The sequence below is a fragment of the Sander lucioperca genome, chromosome 18, assembly GCF_008315115.2.
Source record: "Sander lucioperca isolate FBNREF2018 chromosome 18, SLUC_FBN_1.2, whole genome shotgun sequence".
Lineage (NCBI taxonomy): Eukaryota > Metazoa > Chordata > Actinopteri > Perciformes > Percidae > Sander > Sander lucioperca.
Genome location: NC_050190.1, coordinates 23328659 through 23346575, shown reverse-complemented (window position 1 = coordinate 23346575; position 17917 = coordinate 23328659). Strand labels below are relative to the sequence as shown.

Genomic DNA, 17917 nt, shown 5'->3' with positions numbered 1-17917 from the left:
ATCAGGTTGAATTGCAATTTTTTTGTCTCCACAGGTACGACTGGCTTCCTCTGGGGATTTGAGCAACCTGCTAACGGGCAAGGCCACAGCAGGCTGGAGGTGAACTCAGTCACTCTCTTTGATAAACTCATCCAAAAAAATCATCAACCTTCAAATCAAGGACTTCCTCTCTGTCTGAGATTAATCAGATGCAAAGTGAAGGCTTAACTCAAGTCCCTCAAAATCACAAATATTAATTTGCTAATGTATTATGTCTATTTTTATTTAGCTACCAGGGAGAAGAAGGAGGTATCCAGGCTTACTACAAGCCCTCCTCCAGCCCATCTGTCCATGGTTTCCTTGGGGCCGGGGAGCTGGACAGACCCCTGGACAGTCTGTGGAACATCATCTGCCAGCTGTCCAAGAGCCACATGTATCATCAGTCGCGCCGTTCTGTCTGGACACGACCGCTAGATGACAGCACTCAGCTGGGTGGGCTAACATGTCTGCTTAGTCTATATCCTCACATGGTTTCTATACATTAAATTACCAGTGTAAGAATGTATCAAAGTAAATCTAGTCAAGAGCTATTTGAGGTAGATATAGTCTTTATATGTTTACTCTGCTTAAATTTAGCAGGCATTCCACCACATTTATCTCACAACTTACTAGTTTATTTTATAAATTAATATTTTACGTAAAAAAAGATGCACTCATTTTATAGAATATATTGGATATTTATGGATTAAACTACCCAACAGTATATCAAATAATTAAAATTAGCTCCTTTGCAACCAACTACAAAAGTAAAATGCTACTTACACATTCATTGATCAGTATTAATTCATACATATATTCATCAGTAATCATTTATACTATGATATATATATATATATATATATATATATATATATATATATATATATATATATATACGTTTTCTGCATTGAGCACTTTACTCTTGTTACTTTAATTACATTTTGCTGATTTATACTCGCACACTTTTATCTAGGTTAAAAATGTTGTAAGCTGATTTTCTGAAATCCCACTTGATTGGTATTATCAGTAGACCTGAAACATCAACATTAGATACTCATCACGGAAAGTAGAAGTTTATAAGATACTGATAAATACTGGTTATTTGCGATGTGAGCTTGATGTGCTGAAAGAGTTTACCCTGCAAATAATATTATTGTTGCAAGAATATAAAGAGAGAAAAGTATTTTTGTCTTTGCTGCAAAACTATATTTTTTTGCAAGGCATTTGAGGACCCTGCAAATGCATTTGCTTCAAATGATGCGTCTGCATCCATTAGCTGTGTATATAGTACAGTCCCCAACACAGTCCCATTCATCACTGACCAGCTTAATGTATTGCATGACCAACTCCATTCTCACACCTGCAGTATGTGGCATTAAATATCTTTGCAACATCATCGGGCCTCTCTTACGTCATCTACTCTGCTCTGATCAAACGTTTTATTTGTGTCCACACACTGATGTATTGTTTATTATAAGAGATCATCATATCTTTATATAAATATGTTGAATTGTACCTTTTTTTTTCCTCCTGAAGGTTGGAAAATAAATTGCTTTATAACCTTGTTTAGCAGTAACGTTCTGTTCCATTGCCCTCGTTCTTTTATATTTTCTTTTATTTCCAGGTTTTCATCAACCATTTAATCCTATCTGACACATTCTCTCTGTATTTCTGTTTAGTTTATATACTAACAGATCCGTCCACCTGCCACCTCAGCCAGCCGCGGGACTTCTGCTGCATCAGCACCGAGTCCAAACAGGTAAGCAAAGCTGCAAAATGAACCAGCCGGTCCTGATGATTACTGCCTGTCGTCCTTGTTTAAGGTTCACTGAGCATTCGCTGCATAGCTGCATAGCTGCATAGCTGTTGTAGACAAAATCACGCTTTAGTTTGAAGGAGAAAATTCCTTTTACTGTCATATTAGCATGACAGGAAACAAAACAGACAGTGTTGTCGTTTTTAATGAAGACCAATTAATGGTAAACCGTGGCATTGAGTTTGTCATGCACCCAATGTAGTACATACTATTTTAGACGCTACTCATGCTCACAGAAACAACACTGACCCAGAGGCTGTGGGTGTGGAAGAAGCCCTGTGAGCGGTTTGTTATCAGTGTCAGCGTACACTTGCCTCTTGGCTGATCAAAAGGCTGCACTGCCTATTTTATTGATGGTTTTTCCCTTTTGCCCTCTGGCTCAGGGTGGCTTGTCTGTGCTGGCAATGCAGTCTGTGTTCGAGGAGTCTCTGCCTCGTCCCAGTGTGGACGCCGTCCGAGGGGAGATGATGCCCAGTTGCTGGATCCTGCAGCCAATTAGACGTGATGGACAGGAAGCCACCAGGGTCATCTACCTGCTACAGGTGAGACATGGTTGCTATAAACTACTTTGCAAGCTAATATATGTGTTGTGCTCACTAGCAACACTGCCATATTTTAACTGCCAATAAAAGCACAGATGTTTGGGTTGATCATAGATCGATAAATGTATTCTGTGTGAATGTGACAGCCTCAAAAAGAAGAGACCTCCACATTTGAAAGTGCTGTGCAGGAATTAAACCCACATGGTAGTTAATAATTATAAACTAACAATCTTGCAGTCCACAATTTTGTGTATTGTAATCAAGTTAAATCAAAATCAAAATCTGAGACAAAGGTATAATCATTTACATACATCGCAGTCTAACTGTGCAGTGAGTCTTTAATTCTACTTTTGACTCCAATTTGAATAATGGTTGCCAGGCAGTGCTATAGATGTGAAAGAGGTCATGACCATATCATTTTGTTCTTCTCCAGGTGGACCTAGGAACTCCATCCTTTCCTCACCGACTGTTGAACACTGTTTCCAGAAGACAGGCAGCTGTCATCGCTGATCTGGACGCTTTCCTCGCTAAATCCACAGGACTCACGAAGACGCATTAGACTAAACTGTCTCCAGCATGGAGTTAGTCTGCCTTTTAAAATTGCACCTGAAATGTATTTACTTGATTTGTTTTTATTATTCTAAGAGCACTGTTCTATTGTTTCCCAGTTACAAAGTTGAAGCAGCTTTCTTTCTTTTTTATATGAAGGTATTTTTTTGATAAAATATTGAAACTGTATTTTTATATTTGTGATGTACATGAATGCTTGTAACAATCATAATCCTATTTTACCAAAGATTGATTAGAAGTCTAAGGGACTTGGCATGACACATGCTGTGTAGCTGTGTAGCCTTGGATAGTTAATCATCAAGCTGTCTAAACCTAAACAAAGTTTCCCCACCTAATCGGTTCATTCATGTGATGAAATATTTATATTATAATATTTATAAACTGATAAATATCAGCTATTTAACTCCCTTAATTCCCTGTTAGCAACATTGTGTGTATTGGTTTCTACCATATTGTAACATGTACAGCCAAATATGTTAAAGTCAGCAAGGACATCCTAGCTAGAGAACCTTTAAATTGAAGTCAAAGGTTACACTGATTTGATGTATATTTACTACGCACTAAGTGTATTTTCACCTGTTTACTTTCTAGATAGATGGATAGATGGATGCAGCCAGCTTTGTTCTTAGAGGCACATGTCAATATACCTGAGATTAGGACCATATACAGAAGGCAGTATAACATTGTCTGGGTCATGCAGTTTTTGCAAGCACTTAAATGCTTTGTTTTAACCCAGACGATGAGGGGGGGTTTGCCAGATATGACAAACTGAAAGCTGGAACACTGAGATATACTTAGGGTTGAAAGTGTTTGTAGGTCAGTTGAGTTTATTTTGCGTGAATGTCAACTGAGGTGACACCTAAATGAAGGAAATATGAACATATGAAGGAACTATTTACAAATACTATGTACTGTAACCCTGATTTGTATGTACTTATATCATCAGGCACTGCATATTTTAACCACTCAAAAACCTTAATTCTGCAGAATATTTATGTCAAATGTCCTTTAACATTTTTGCAGCAAAAATGTGTATGATCAAAAAGTATATAAAGGGACTGTACGACAAATTATTAGGGGGAGGGGGGTCAGAAAAGGGGGAGGTAGTCCGACTTTTTTTTTGGGAGAGCAGGGGAAGGTCTTTTATTTTTTCCTGTCCTGAATTTTATTTCAGCCTTCTTTTGCAATATAGTTAATAATTAACAATATAAAGACAAGATTTTAAAGGTTTAAAGACAACATTAAGAATCCGGAGGAGGGCCTTGCTTTTTGACAAAGTGAAACATAAGGTTCAACTACCTCAATCATTTTCCTACAGTCCCTAAGCTATGTGTTGGATAAGGTGGTGTATTGAAGGAATCCTAAGAATTATTTAGTCCCTCTTCAGCTGTTATTTGTAATGTATAGGGAGCTGCACTTGTGAAACTACTCAGCATCACTCTCTCGCTGCAGGAAACCAAACAGTTTAATTATATACTATTTTTGTAGCAAAACAGGGAGCTGGTTAGTTGGAAAGTTGAGAACTTTTAAAAAGTCAAAGGGCAGGATCCCGCCTGCTCTGTAACTGACCTCTGCTCTCCTTTATTTTAATTTTTAAAGCTGCAGTAAGATATGGACACAATATGGTACTCTGAATCTGCATGAGCTAAGGCCTTTTTTCACCAGTTGCTGAAGTCTCTCATATTTATTTAGTTCCTCTTGCCTTCAGTTTGAAATGCTGTCGAATGTGTTTTATAGTTGTGTTGGGGTTATTTTATGAGCATGGTGCTGTGTTTACAGCGGCTTGCACAAAACTTTTAATGCATTTATTAATGTTGCATATTAAAAAGTGATTTTGTTTTTGTTTGCACAGTGTTGAAGCTATGCAGACGCTGATCAAAGGCAGGACTGTTCTCAGTCCCAGCTGGGTCAGCTTTATCCAGATATGAAGCCATATTATTAGTAGTTGAAGGGTCACGACATTTTTGGCAGCGCTTAGTTTATGACTAAAGATGTTCCAGGGGGAACCAAAGAGAAAGAGACAAATACTGAAGACACAGAGTGAAGGAACATAGTGACAACTTTTTGTACTGATTTCTATGTGTTTCTATAGATTTTTAAGTGCTTGTTTCATTTTGTAAAAAGCATTGTTATTTATGTTTTGACAATGTGTTGTAAATGTATTTTATTATAAACACCCTGCTTCCTGTTGCTAATAAGATGTAATGTGGCCCGTCCTGTGTGTTTGGCCATTTTTTATGAATAAAATACATATTTTAAGTGAACTGTTGTTTTTCCTTTTTTTTTTTTTTGGAAAGTTGGAGTTTGTATGAATGTCTGTTCCCCAAATTATCCTTAAGTGACAACACAGTATATCACTATCTTTAATTCCTTCATTTAATCATTTGCAATTAGTCTAAGTAGGCCTGGGTATTGAACCTCTGTATCTTTAGTGCTGATTTAAATGTGCACAGAATGTCGAAAACTGTCAAGTACCAAAAGCTGGCAGGGAACGCTTGCTCAGATTCGTATTCTACTTTCCCTATTTTACTTACTTAATGCTTTTGCTCTTATTAATATATATTTTAGTTGTCTTCTTTTGTTATATGGGAAAAAATGCTTTTGTAAAAAGAAAATTCTCTGTTCCTCAAAGTATCTTTTTTGTGCTGGTATGGATAATCAGGTATTGTATCAGCACTATTATTGGAACATACATGTCAAACGATACCCAGCCCTTATTATAAGCAGTCTTCGCCTTTTTAGGTTTTTATTAGTTTTTGGGCCTTGAAAAGTTATTTAACCCTTGTGTTGTCCTCCTGTCGACCATGCAACTTTTTGTTTTTCTGGGTCAAAAGTTTTGGTCACTTTTGTCGAAGTTTTTGTCGCTTTTGCCAATGTTTTAGTCACTTTTTTTCGACGTTTTTGTCACTATTTTCTGCATTTTTTGTTAGATAGATAGAGATAGATAGATAGATACTTTATTGATCCCAAGGGGAAATTCAAGTTGTTGTTGTTTTTCCAAGTTTTTGATTTTTTTTCCAAAATGTGTTTTTTAATGTTCTTTTATCAATTATTGTTAAATTGTTATTAATGCTAAAAAAAATTATAAAACACCCAAATTCAATGAAAGTAGTGGATTGATCTTTTATTTAACTTGTGAAGAGTAATGGTTGTATGGAACCATCCACGTTATTTCTTTTGACAATTTGTTTTGAAAGAAACCCAAATTTCGGGTATATAGAAACTTTTTGAAAATGGGTCAAATTTAACCGGAGGACAACAGGAGGGTTAAATGATGATGGGGCATCATTTGGTGGAACTGCCAACAGCTCATAGACATGAATCAACAATGCTTTTTCTTTTCTTATATATATATATATATACATATATATATATATAAAAATAAAAAAATCATGTTTTAATGTATTATCTTCATATGAAAAGTAACTATATCAGTCAGATAAATGTGGTGCACTAAAAAGTACATTTCCCTCCTGAAATGTAGTGGAATTACTAGAAGCATAAGCATAAAATGGAAATATTCAAGTGAAGCACCTCAACATACTCCAATAAATTATACTTAGTTACTTTCCACCACATATGTCACATTACCTGACAGGTGTTTTCCCTCTGGTGTAACTGATGGACATCATTTGTAATGTGAGGACATGTGTCCATGCCCAGACCTCTCTCCTCTGCACTGCATGTAAAATGGCACGCAGAGGCAGCAGTGGAGGTGACATTTCTGAGAGGGTGGGTGTTGTGTGTGCGATTAGAGCCCGGCTGGCTGGGGCGGGGTGAAGTGGATTGTGTGTGTGTGGGGGGGGGGGGTGTACAAGAGATCAGAAGTGTCTCTGCCATTTAGAGTCACCAGCTCTTGTCAGGAATGTGCGTCCCCTGCGCGCACAGATCATGTACTGGATGCGCCCACTTTATTTTTAACCCGGCAGGGTGGGTCAGTCGCTGGCTTTCGGGAATGACCGTGGAGCGCGCGGCGCCTACAGCCCCTTTCCCTTGTCCCCCGTGCAGGACCGTGTCCTCCTCGCGCTGTGGAGACCTCCGTCCACTCTGACCACGACCCCCGCTGCTTCAATGGGATTATAATTGGTTTATTGGCAGGGAGAAGACTCAAGATAAACACTTTCGGACAGGACAGCATCCAGAAGCAAGTAAGTGTATTTTGAAAGCAGAGCTAGTTGCGCCATTGTTAAATGAAATTATTGATCTTTGGCCAAATAGTTTCTGTCAGCGGTCACTGACTGGCGCTCATTCTATTAAGGCTGCTGTTGTTTGCCGTTGTTTGTAGTGGAGTTAAAAGCTTCCTCCAAACCACCTGTTGGCCCATGCTGACATGTTAAATAATGACGTCGTTTTCAAAAAGCTTTCACACTTTTTTTTAGATGGATGTGTTCTGTTGTTAAAATCACTCGCTTTTTTTTGTTTTAGTTAAGCTACATCTTGAGTTATCAGTTTATCTTTTAGCGTAGGCTTTAAGCAGGCCTCAGCGAGTCGTTGGAAATGCGCACAGTGACGTCAGTCCGCATGTTTGCGAGTGGAGAAGTGCGCTCTCCAAAAGTTCTCTTATGTTCAGGAGTGGTGGAGAAAGTATTTAGATACTTTACTTGAGTAAAAGTTGTGGTACTGCACTATGAAAATACTCCATTCTCCAAAGTCAGTGGTGGAATGTAACTAACATTTACTCAAGTACTCTACTTAAGTACAACTTTGAGGTACTTGTACTTTAGTACTTCTACTCCGCTACATTTCAGAAAGAAATATTGTACTTTTTACTCCACTACATTCATCTGACAGCTTCAGTTACTAGTTACTTTACAAATTAAGATTATTGCACACAAAAATACATGTAGTTTATATAATATGATGTTTTATTATAAATTAAACTACCCAATAATATAACGGCCTACAAGTCGATTGACAGAACAGTTTGGATCGTTTCCAGTTTCTAAAATGTGAGGATATTTCGGCATTGAGTACTTTTACTTTTAATACTTTAAGTACATTTTCCTGATGATACTTACATAGGCTACTTTCACTTATGTAACATTTTCAATGCAGGACTTTTACTTGTAACAGAGTATTTCTACAGTGTGGTATTAGTACTTTTACTTAAGTAAATAATCGGAATACTTCTTCCACCACTGTCCAAAGTACACAATTAGCAGAATGTACTTTAGTATAAACATGAAAGTGCTGAAAAAAACAGTTACACTATTGTACGTATCTTGTATCTTAACTATTACTGATGCATTCATGTTTTGGTAGCATTTTACTGTTGCAGTTGGTCATGGTGAAGCTAATTTAGCCTTTACTAATTTAATTATTTGTATATACTTTTGGGATAGTTTTTTTTTGTAATATTTTAAAGCCCTGTCGTGTTTTTAAAGTGAAATCTGTGAAGTAGCTAGTAACTTAAGCTGTCAAATGAATGTAGTGGAGTAAAAAGTACAATATTTCCCTCTCAAATGTAGAAGTGTAATGCAGCAAAAATGGAAATATACTCAAGTACTCAGGTACTTCAAATTTGTACTAAATTCCAGGATTTTAGTGAATGTACTTACTTACGTTACATTCCACTGGTGTTAACCTAAGCCCAGGTATTATGCATAATTGCATATTTCCTCTCATTTTCTTTCCTAAAGCACTCTACAATCCCCTCATTGATCAGAAACAAAGTGGTGGCTCATGAAATAACAGAAATATAAAATGTTCACTGAGCGAAAGCGACGTTCCCCCTCATTCCCCTTAAAAGGACATGTGTGTGAGTGTGTCACCATGTCTGGACGAGCTGGGACTTTTGTGTAAACACACTCCAGGAATAGTTTACTATTGATTCCCAAAAGCCAGGCTCAGTATTGTTGCAGTCAAAACATTATTGACCACAACAAAGGAACCTTTTTCTCACAGCTTGTGTACATAATCAATGTACAGTATGGGTTATGCCAAACAGAGTGTTTGTATGCTCAGTTTCCCCATGTTTTTTTCCTCATATCTTGTTAAAGTACACAAGTAATAGTTGGTTTTATGTTATTGGCAGTTTGAAGAGAATTTCAGAGCTGCAAACTCACTCAGTCTAATAACCAGCCCCCCCCCACCTCTCCTTCCATATTGATCTCTGTCCACTTTGTGTTTATGTCTCAGATTTACTCTCTGCTGCTGCTCACAGGCCTCCCTCTCCTCAGTCCAGTTGCTGCTACAGTTTCTCACACACTGTAGATCACACATCTTGACCACACCCATCTCTTATTTCATCCTCTCCATCTGACTGCATGCTGCTCAGATTAATGTGCTCACTGCTAGCCAGCTAAAAACACAGAGTTTATTTACAGCTGGGAGCATTGTTTTCACACTTATATTCATCTCAGGTACTGATTTGATGTTTACATTGTACACATTTGTACAACGTAGTTTTGCACTAACCATAAATGAGGGAATGGGCGCAGTCAATTCAAAATCACAAACGGCGAAAAAGGTTATCATTAAGAAAAGTTTTTTTCACACCTTTAGAAACAAGGAATTGTTTTGTTTTTATTCTTACTCAGCAAATCTTAAGAGTAAAAATCTCATTCACACCTTTCAACCTTTTTTACAAAACCTTGTGCAGAGCTGCATCTGCAGAATGCAGTATGAGTTTTGATAAAAAGAATTGTAATATGTTTTCTTTTTCCTGAGGTCAAGCAGCACTTAAATATCTGGAGAAATTCCAGCCGACATTTTAATCATCCCTCTCGACATTTATTTTACTTCTGAGAAATTATCCAGCGCCTTTTAGTCATCATTGCACAATGTGCAGCCAGAAAAATGATAAAATACTGGACTATGTGCTGAGGTCATTATGGTGATAAAAAGCAATACAAGGGGGTGCCAAAGTGTTATATCATTTGTCTTATAGTAGGCCAATAATAACATAAACGTTTGTTATTTGTATCAACCTCACATCAAATTTATGTCCTATACCTCATAGTGGTAACAACGATAACATGACTTATAATAACATTACTTCATTTATGTTTTAATGATGTTAGCTTTGTGGAATTCAGACAGGAAGTGCTGAAACTATTTGTTATTATCTGGTTATCAGATGGTCCCTTGCCAGAATATTAATTGTCAAAAGGTTAAACTGTATCATAATGGGCGCCCGGGTAGCTTACCTGATAGAGCGAGCGCCCAGATATAGAGGTTAATTCCTCCACGCAGAGGCCGAGGGTTCGAATCTGACCTGCGGTGCTTTCCTGCACGTCTTCCCCCTCTTTCATATCTAAGCTGTCCTATCAATTAAAGGCGGAAATGCACAAAACATAATCTTTAAAAAATGATATCATCATATCATTGCATATTTTGGACTTTTTGACTGTTAATTGAATATAACAAAGGACTATTTATAATTATTTAACATTTTATAGACTTACCAATTAGTAAATCAATTAGGGCTGCAACTGTAGGTGATTGTTATAAAATGTCTATAAAATGTCACAAAAGGAAATTGTAAAAAATGAGAATTTTTCAAGGCCCAAGATAAAATCTTTAGGTTTCTTGTTTTGTCCAACCAAGACATTTAATTTAATATAAAATAAGACCAAAAAAGCAGTACATCTTCACTTTTCAGAAGCTGGAACCAGGATTTTTGGCATTTTTGCTTGAAAATCGATTAATCTGCTAATTGTTACAGCTATACAATGAAACTAATTGAAAAGTTAGTGGATAATAAAAACAACTGTTGGTTGCAGCTGTAATGGAAACTAGTTTTCAGTACTGTTTTTGTTAGCGATCTGCATGTGCATTGAAGGCATTTGCATACTGTCACTCCAGCCCAGCACTCTAATTATCGTGATTTCATGTTATTGTTGGTTTTTAGACTTTTATTCTACATTTACAGCTGACAGGGTGACCTACTGTGAGTGAGCTATATAAGAGCTGTGTCTCTTGCTCAAGGACACTATTGACAGACACACACATTGCTGTGGCAGGCAGTGAACTTTCTGTCACAGGACTGTCTATAAGTAGGAGGCCAGCTTGCCTTTAAAACAGCTTTAAATGGAGCCGAGTACAGTCTAACTGAGTACACGTCCCAGCTCACACACCTAATTTGCTGCGGTTTGTGTTTGGAAGCAAGCAGTCAGTCAGCCCTTCGACACAGTTAGAGTCCTATAGGTTTTTGTAAAACGGCTGACGGCTTGTGGATACAGGTTTGTACGGCGTGTAAAGAGGGTTTGTGCAAATTGAGTGTGTTGTGCAGTGTTCCTGTCCAGGTTGTGTGTGAGGTGATAAGGGGATCCCCAGTGGTGGGTCGAGCGTCACAGGCCGATAAGAGCTCTCTGCAGAGGAATGATACTGAGCAGGAGGAGGAGGGAGACCTGTAGGGTGCCATTATTGTGCACCACTGAGGGCCTCTTCTCTGAATGCGGTGTAGTCAAGTCATGTCAGCAGTTAAGGAAAGTAACTAAGTACATTTTCTCAAATACTGTACTTAGGTACAATTTTGAGGCACCTGTACTTTACTTGAGTATTTCCATTTTCTGCTACTTTGTATACTTCTACTTCTACTTCTATAATTCAGAGGCAAATATTCTACTGCTAGTTACTTACCACCACTGTAAAATCATAAATATACAGTAGAATAAATGCTGATTGTTATCTCCAATTATTAAGTTATGAAAAATATGCCAAAAATATGTGGTATTCAGCGTGTTGTACTTAATCAGTGCCACATGAGGCCACTATCATTTTCCTTTTTCTCCATCTTTGTGTACTACAGTATCAACACAAGTTGTTTTCCCCGCCTTATTTCACCTCATGCGCTTATTTTCAAAAAATACCCACCAATGGAAGCGCACAAACACACACACACACACACACACACACACACACACACACACACACACACACACACACACACACACACACACACACACACACACACACACACACAGTTCAAACTATGCAAGCTGCATCATTCAAAAGAAGGTGGTTTCGTCATGTTCTCCAGTACAGAGGGGTTGCCCTCCCCCTGTGTGACATGATAAGAGAGCTATGCTGCACCCAGATAGAGAGCTATCTGAGCTGCTACCCTTCAACCCGCCATTCTACACAAAGAATACACAGACACACTGCAGGGTGACAGTTGAGCAAAGTGAAACGCACAAAATGGAGATTGTGAGGGGCACAGGAGCTTGTGGGGCCAATTTGAAAGCTATGGTAGGCAAGGTGTCTATGTAAAAATATACCTGTACTGTACCACATCTGAGATAACAGATTTCTTCAAATTTCAAAAATGACATTCTCATGCCAGGTATAGATACAGCCCCTCCCCAATGGGGTTGATACATTGAAACTTAACACCAAAATACAAACTGAACTGCAGCGAGACAGTGTTTTATCCGATTCATTTCTTGAGTAATCAACTGGTGTTTAAAACATCTGAAGACAATGTCTTAGAGGCTAAGGTAATGTCATCAATGTAATGTCTTTTTTTTTTCAACAGTCCAAAACTAAAATTGACTGTACTGTAGGAACAACAGCAAATTCTCATAGTTGCTTATCTGGAACCATCAAATGAATCAAGTTAAATGTGGCACTAATTGTTGCAGCCCTACAATTTGTGTCTGATATAGTCTTTCCACAAAAAAGTTTAATTACTTCATTTAAAAATCCAGAAACACCCAGTCTATGAATATGTAAATATGGTTAAATTAGTGTCAGTTTCAGATTTGTAAGTCCTGAACCCCAGTTTATCATCATCATTAATCATAATAACACCTCTACTGTCTGTCTCCCTCCTCCATTTCAGACTACCTCCAGTATTCACGGTCCATACTGTCATTTCATCCCCTCCACACCCAGACCACCTGAGGACGCCGCCTGCCGTCCCCTCACCCGCTTGCCACGCTGGCTTCCGCCATGACCTCCACCACAGACTTTGACAATGCGGAGATCACGCAGCAGTACAGCCGCATCAACACCCGCTTCGACGCCACTGACGAAGAACTCGACAATGACAACAGCTCTGCCAGGCTGTTTGAGCGCTCGCGCATCAAGGCCCTCGCAGGTGAGTGCATGCATAGTAAACAGGCTGTGTCCTTTCTGAGGCATTTGTGTGACACATTTTTGAGATGACAGTGCCTTTTTAAGAGCATGGGAAGGGCAGAAAGGATGAACTATAATGAGTGTCTGTTTAACTTTGGCAAGTTTGAATGTGTCATTCACCTTCCCTTTTTAGATTTAGTTGAAAAATTACATAATTCCCACTCCAGGTGACCTTTGATTTTACTCCAAGGCTCTTAGCTAGAGCTCTGCAGGTGTTGTTGTGTGTGTTGTTGTGTGTGTACATGTTACTCGTGGAGTCACACACCCCCAACAGCTGAGCCCTGACACTGCTCCGCACCCTCTGCAAGTACTGTAACTGGGATCGCTTGCACATTCCCAGAATGTCCAGCGTCTGACTGAACTAAACAGCTGACCTGCCCGTCTGCCTCCCATAGCATAGATCTCTGGCATTTCTGGCTAAGCTGGTAAGCTGTGACCCACCTGTGGGGTCGCTGCTTGGAGTTTTTAAATAGTTTCTAACATAGATGGGGTGTTCAGGGTCACACCATGGTCATTTTTTTGTAAATCCGTAGACACAAGAGAGTTCAGTCACAAGGTTGTAAAATGAATGCATTTAGCTCTGTGGAGAGAAGGCACTTCTGGGTAGCACTGGGTATTGTTTGACACATTTTTATACTAGTACAGATATGATGGCTGAGTTTCAATACAAATGCAAAACATTTTTTTGATACCTTACTTTGGAATAGTGTTGTTGTTTTTCTACAAACCCAAAAGAAGCTAAATGTCTAAACACAAGTAGCTACAAAAACATTGCCGATATAAAAAAGTAAAAATTTTGCAAACTTTTGATTTGAACTTCTGGTGATATTCCATATTCTTATTGTTAACAAATCACCTGAAAAGAGCAAAACCAACAATAAATTGACCCCACCAACAAGTCTACACAAGCCTGTGTAGCCAAAACCTGATATGGATTAATCCTCTGTGCCATAGAGGTCAATTGTTGTCCTAAAAAACATAAATGAGTCACACTGTTGCACTGGGTGACAGGTTCCTTCATTACCATGAACACACACACACACACACATACACACACACACTGAAGTTCATTTTGAGTCACTACCAGATGAACCTGCTGCCATAAATACTCAGTAGAGCAACAAATCTGCAGCTAAAAATAGTCCCCACCAAAAACACTATTTGCCAATGTTTGAGTAACATTTGGTAAAAACTATAGTGCCCAGCTTTTTTAAGAATTTACTGAGTATTTAAAAAAACATATGTATATATATGAAAAGAACTGGCGTACTCAATTCAAATGTCTATAGAGAATAAATAGTGCCGATCCGTATATCACAAAATTAGCAAATAAAGTCGTCGGCATTTCCAAATAAGTTTGTAGCACTTTTAATTATGCACAGCAGCAGAAGGAAACGACTAAAGGTCGAGGTCTGAAATGTGTAAGTGTTTACATAAAAGACCATGTCCCACAGCCAACCACCATGGGCAGTAAAAATACCTACTCCGCAATGCTGTGGAGTAAGGTCTGGCAAGACTACTAAAGTAGCTACCCAAACAAACTGTAGTACTAACCTTAAGATCAAATGTCATCTTCCACATACCATACGTGAAATTCGAACATACACTCGCTTGAACATCATGTTCATGTGTATGCATTATTTCCTGTGAATCCCTTGTGACTTGGTATTTCCACTATAGATAATGAAAACGTATATATGCAGCATTGCGTTAGGTCAGGCACAGAGTACTGATGATCAGCTGCTTCATTCATGCCTCACCTCACAATCCTTGGCTCATTCATCAGTTGCTTGGCTACCAACTGACTAGCACCATGCAATGCTCGTCTAACGGGTGTATGTGGCAGCTGCAGCTCACTCCACCAACAAAACTTTCTCCTTATGTGCTTTAAGTATTGTTGACTTCAGCAAGAATTATTTGGGGGGGAGTAGTACCCCCTTAAAAGAGCAGAGCCTTTTCCCGCCAAAACGTTATAACCATTTGCTGTAAATGGCCAAAGCCTAAATACATACATACATTAAATGGCTATTGTTGAAAAAAATGCTGGTCATAAATAGTATAAAAAATGAGGTTTGATATAATGAAAATCTGAAGGATTACAAGTTCAAGAATTGTCTGATTTGAACATCTGATGCTAGCTTTCAGTGTTCGATGCTATGGACGCTACGCACACATTTTGGTCTGGAAAGACACAATACTACGTGTTATGGTTTAATATCAAGCCCAAACTCTGGGTAGCCAAAATATATGAAGTCATGTCCAGACCATTTATCTGTTAGAGCTTCCACCACTTTTCTTGCTGTCTCTATCTGTCTCTTTAAGTGATGAAGGCTTCTGTGTGGGTGTTGGGGATATTGTGTTAGAGTGCTGCTGCACTGATGTTTCTGTAATGCAATCAGTGTTTCCTGTCAGAGAGGGAGAGACACAGAGAGAGAGAGAATAGGAAGAGAGGGAGGAAAGTCAAAAAAGAGGTAGGAGATGAGAGAGGCTCTGAATGTCGTCGCTGCTGATTTACAGCTTGCGAACTGAGAAATATGCACCCAGCATGCCTTCAGAGTATATACATAACGTAATGAATATCCAGCCACTTACACTACTCCTTACATACACCTAAAAAAAGACACCTTCCTTTAAGATGGACCGTTTTATGTTGGATTATTGGCACAGGAAAATACACTTCACATTCAGTGATGTCACGACTGTGTGGGAGTGCTGGGTAGAGGGAGGGAGTCTTGTGTGCATGTGGACATATTAAAAAACATATTGTATGCATGGATGGGGCTGGAGAAACCACTTTAAACTGAACTGAAGGCTGCCTGAGCCCTTGTGCCGCCTGAGCGTGGAGGCATAGCATCATCACGGCAGCAGTGAGGAGAGAGTAAGAAAGAAAGAAGAAGGAGGGAGGGAGAGAGGGAGGGAGCAGGAGTGAACACGAGAGAGAGCTGGAAAGGAGGACAGAGAGCCAAGAGACAGAGAAGAGGAGAGACGTGGAGTGCCAAGCTCCTCTGCTGGCTCCAGGCTGTGTTGTTGTTGTTGTTGTTGTCGGTGTTTGGGGGTCAAGATGAGCAGCCCGTGCCTGCTGCGCGCTGCCCCTATAAGCCAACCCCGGCTCCGAGAGGTCAAGATCAGCCTGAAGGCCAGCAGCAGGGACACAACAGCCATCCGGAGCAGCAGCGGAGGGACTAAGGAGGCTGCCGTCCGGCCCTATGCCCCGCCGGAGAAAGAGGCCCCAGTTCGGGTGGGCATGAGCATCAGCCGGAGCAGGAGCACCCCACCGGTCCACCGGGCCCAGAGACCTGAAAGTAGGAAGGCAACCAGGGGAAGCAGCAGCAGCAGGAAGCAGCTGGAGCCTGAACACCACTCGGAGAGGAACGGCACTCTCATGCACGTGCCTCTCGCCGTGGCACCTGCGGGACTCTGCCCTTTCTCCTCATCCTCTTCCTCATCCTCCTCCTGCACCCCCAGACGTCAGAGGCCCTCTCACCCTCACCCTCCCCCCGCCCTCCTCTCCTCCTCCTCTTCCTCTTCAGCTAAAAGTATGAAGCGGGCGCGCTGGCTGAGTTACAGCACCACCAACATCTGTTTCAACTCCATCCTGGACGGACGCTTCAGACAGTTGCAAGGTACAGCGTCCTGATGGAAGAGCCGTTTGTTTGTGCATTTGTGTGTGTTTAAGAGGGAGTTTGTCCATCCTTTCCTTCCTCACCGATGAGACAGAGAGAGAAAGCACTTTTCCAATCATGCCCCTCCCTTCCCCAACTTGTGTTTGGGTTTAGGCCAGCATGGGATCGCAGGGAGGTTGGGCTGTGATGTGAGCAAGTGTGAGGTTAGTTTGTCATCCTGTACAGAACTGTAGAAAGCTAACAGCAAAGAAAGTCTGAGCTTCCAAAGCATTGGCCCTTTTATTGAATCTATAAGGTAGTCATTTATTTATTTTCAGGAAGCCGTAGCTCTGCCCCAATTGTTCACTGACTTGACTTGATTTTGAATAATTCATAGGCAAACTCCTAAAAAGGTTGTGATGGTTTTCCATCCAAAGGTAGTGTTATGCACTCTTATGTGCTCCATTTTCTTTATGACAACATATTCATCATTTTAGCTTGTGACCTTTTCTCCATATGGTCCTTACCCTTCGCAAACTGTTCCAAAGAACAAAGCAAAAGTGTGTTTTGATCCTAGCCTCCTTTTTGCCCTGAATGATTGCGTTGGCGGTGTTAAAAAAGAATCAATTTCTCTGGCGGTTTAACTTCTCCCGTGCTTCTCCTTCCGCCTGTGTTATTAAGGTTTTAAAAGAGAGGTTTGCCGTCACTGTGGATTTTTCGTTAGCTTGCACTATGCTATCCAACTCCCTGATGACAGGAGTGCATTAGTGAGAGGAAGAAAATGGAGGAGATGATGCAGGAACAGAGAGGGAAACATGCTTTTTTATTGCCTCTGCTAGATTTCAAGTACAGACTGATTCTGAAGACTGCAGAGTCAACTGATCCGTAAAGCGGCAAACTTCTGAAGCTTTCCCAAATTAGAGTGGTTTCTCTGGAGCCAAGTGTATTGATCCACCAATTACATTTCATGAAATTTTATTTGCTTTTTATTTACCCATTATTAGGGAGATCTGGTCAAGACAGCAAGTTGGACAGAACAACAATAACAGAAAAAACATAAGTAATAAATAGAGAAAGAGAAAACAGTCTTTGCTTTGCATTTATTGATTTCAACCATTCATCCATTTTCTTATGTCTTTCTTGGGGTTTGACACACTCATTGGTGTTGAGTATTTTCTGCTGCCCTGGTTACGCAAAAAGTGTTTTTTTCCCTCCATCTTGTCTAGTTGATTTTTGATCTTTAACCTTTTGGCTTTCTTCTGCTGTCTGAACACCTTCCCCTTCAAATT

The 17917-nt window shown here is 39.7% G+C and overlaps 2 protein-coding genes across 5 annotated transcripts in view; both read left to right on the top strand.

Moving 5' to 3' along the window:
• Positions 1-5210, top strand: part of stard9 (StAR-related lipid transfer (START) domain containing 9) — a 45588-nt gene extending 40378 nt beyond the window's left edge. The window contains exons 28-32 of the mRNA XM_031309983.2: positions 35-99; positions 269-471; positions 1698-1777; positions 2218-2376; positions 2810-5210. Coding sequence (XP_031165843.2) covers positions 35-99; positions 269-471; positions 1698-1777; positions 2218-2376; positions 2810-2935 — 633 coding nt within the window. The 3' untranslated portion in view covers positions 2936-5210. The remainder of the gene's footprint in view (positions 1-34; positions 100-268; positions 472-1697; positions 1778-2217; positions 2377-2809) is intronic.
• Positions 5211-6773: 1563 nt separating this feature from the next.
• The window catches only part of sptb (spectrin, beta, erythrocytic), a 71490-nt gene continuing 60346 nt past the window's right edge, over positions 6774-17917 (top strand). Inside the window, exons 1-2 of one of the 4 annotated variants that reach the window (XM_035994474.1) lie at positions 6774-7094; positions 12784-12988. In XM_035994474.1, the coding sequence (XP_035850367.1) occupies positions 12841-12988 (148 nt within the window). In that variant the 5' untranslated portion in view covers positions 6774-7094; positions 12784-12840. Of the gene's footprint in view, positions 7095-12730; positions 12989-15989; positions 16650-17917 lie in introns of those variants that run through there. The other 3 variants (XM_035994472.1, XM_035994473.1, XM_035994471.1) reach the window with 3 other exon arrangements.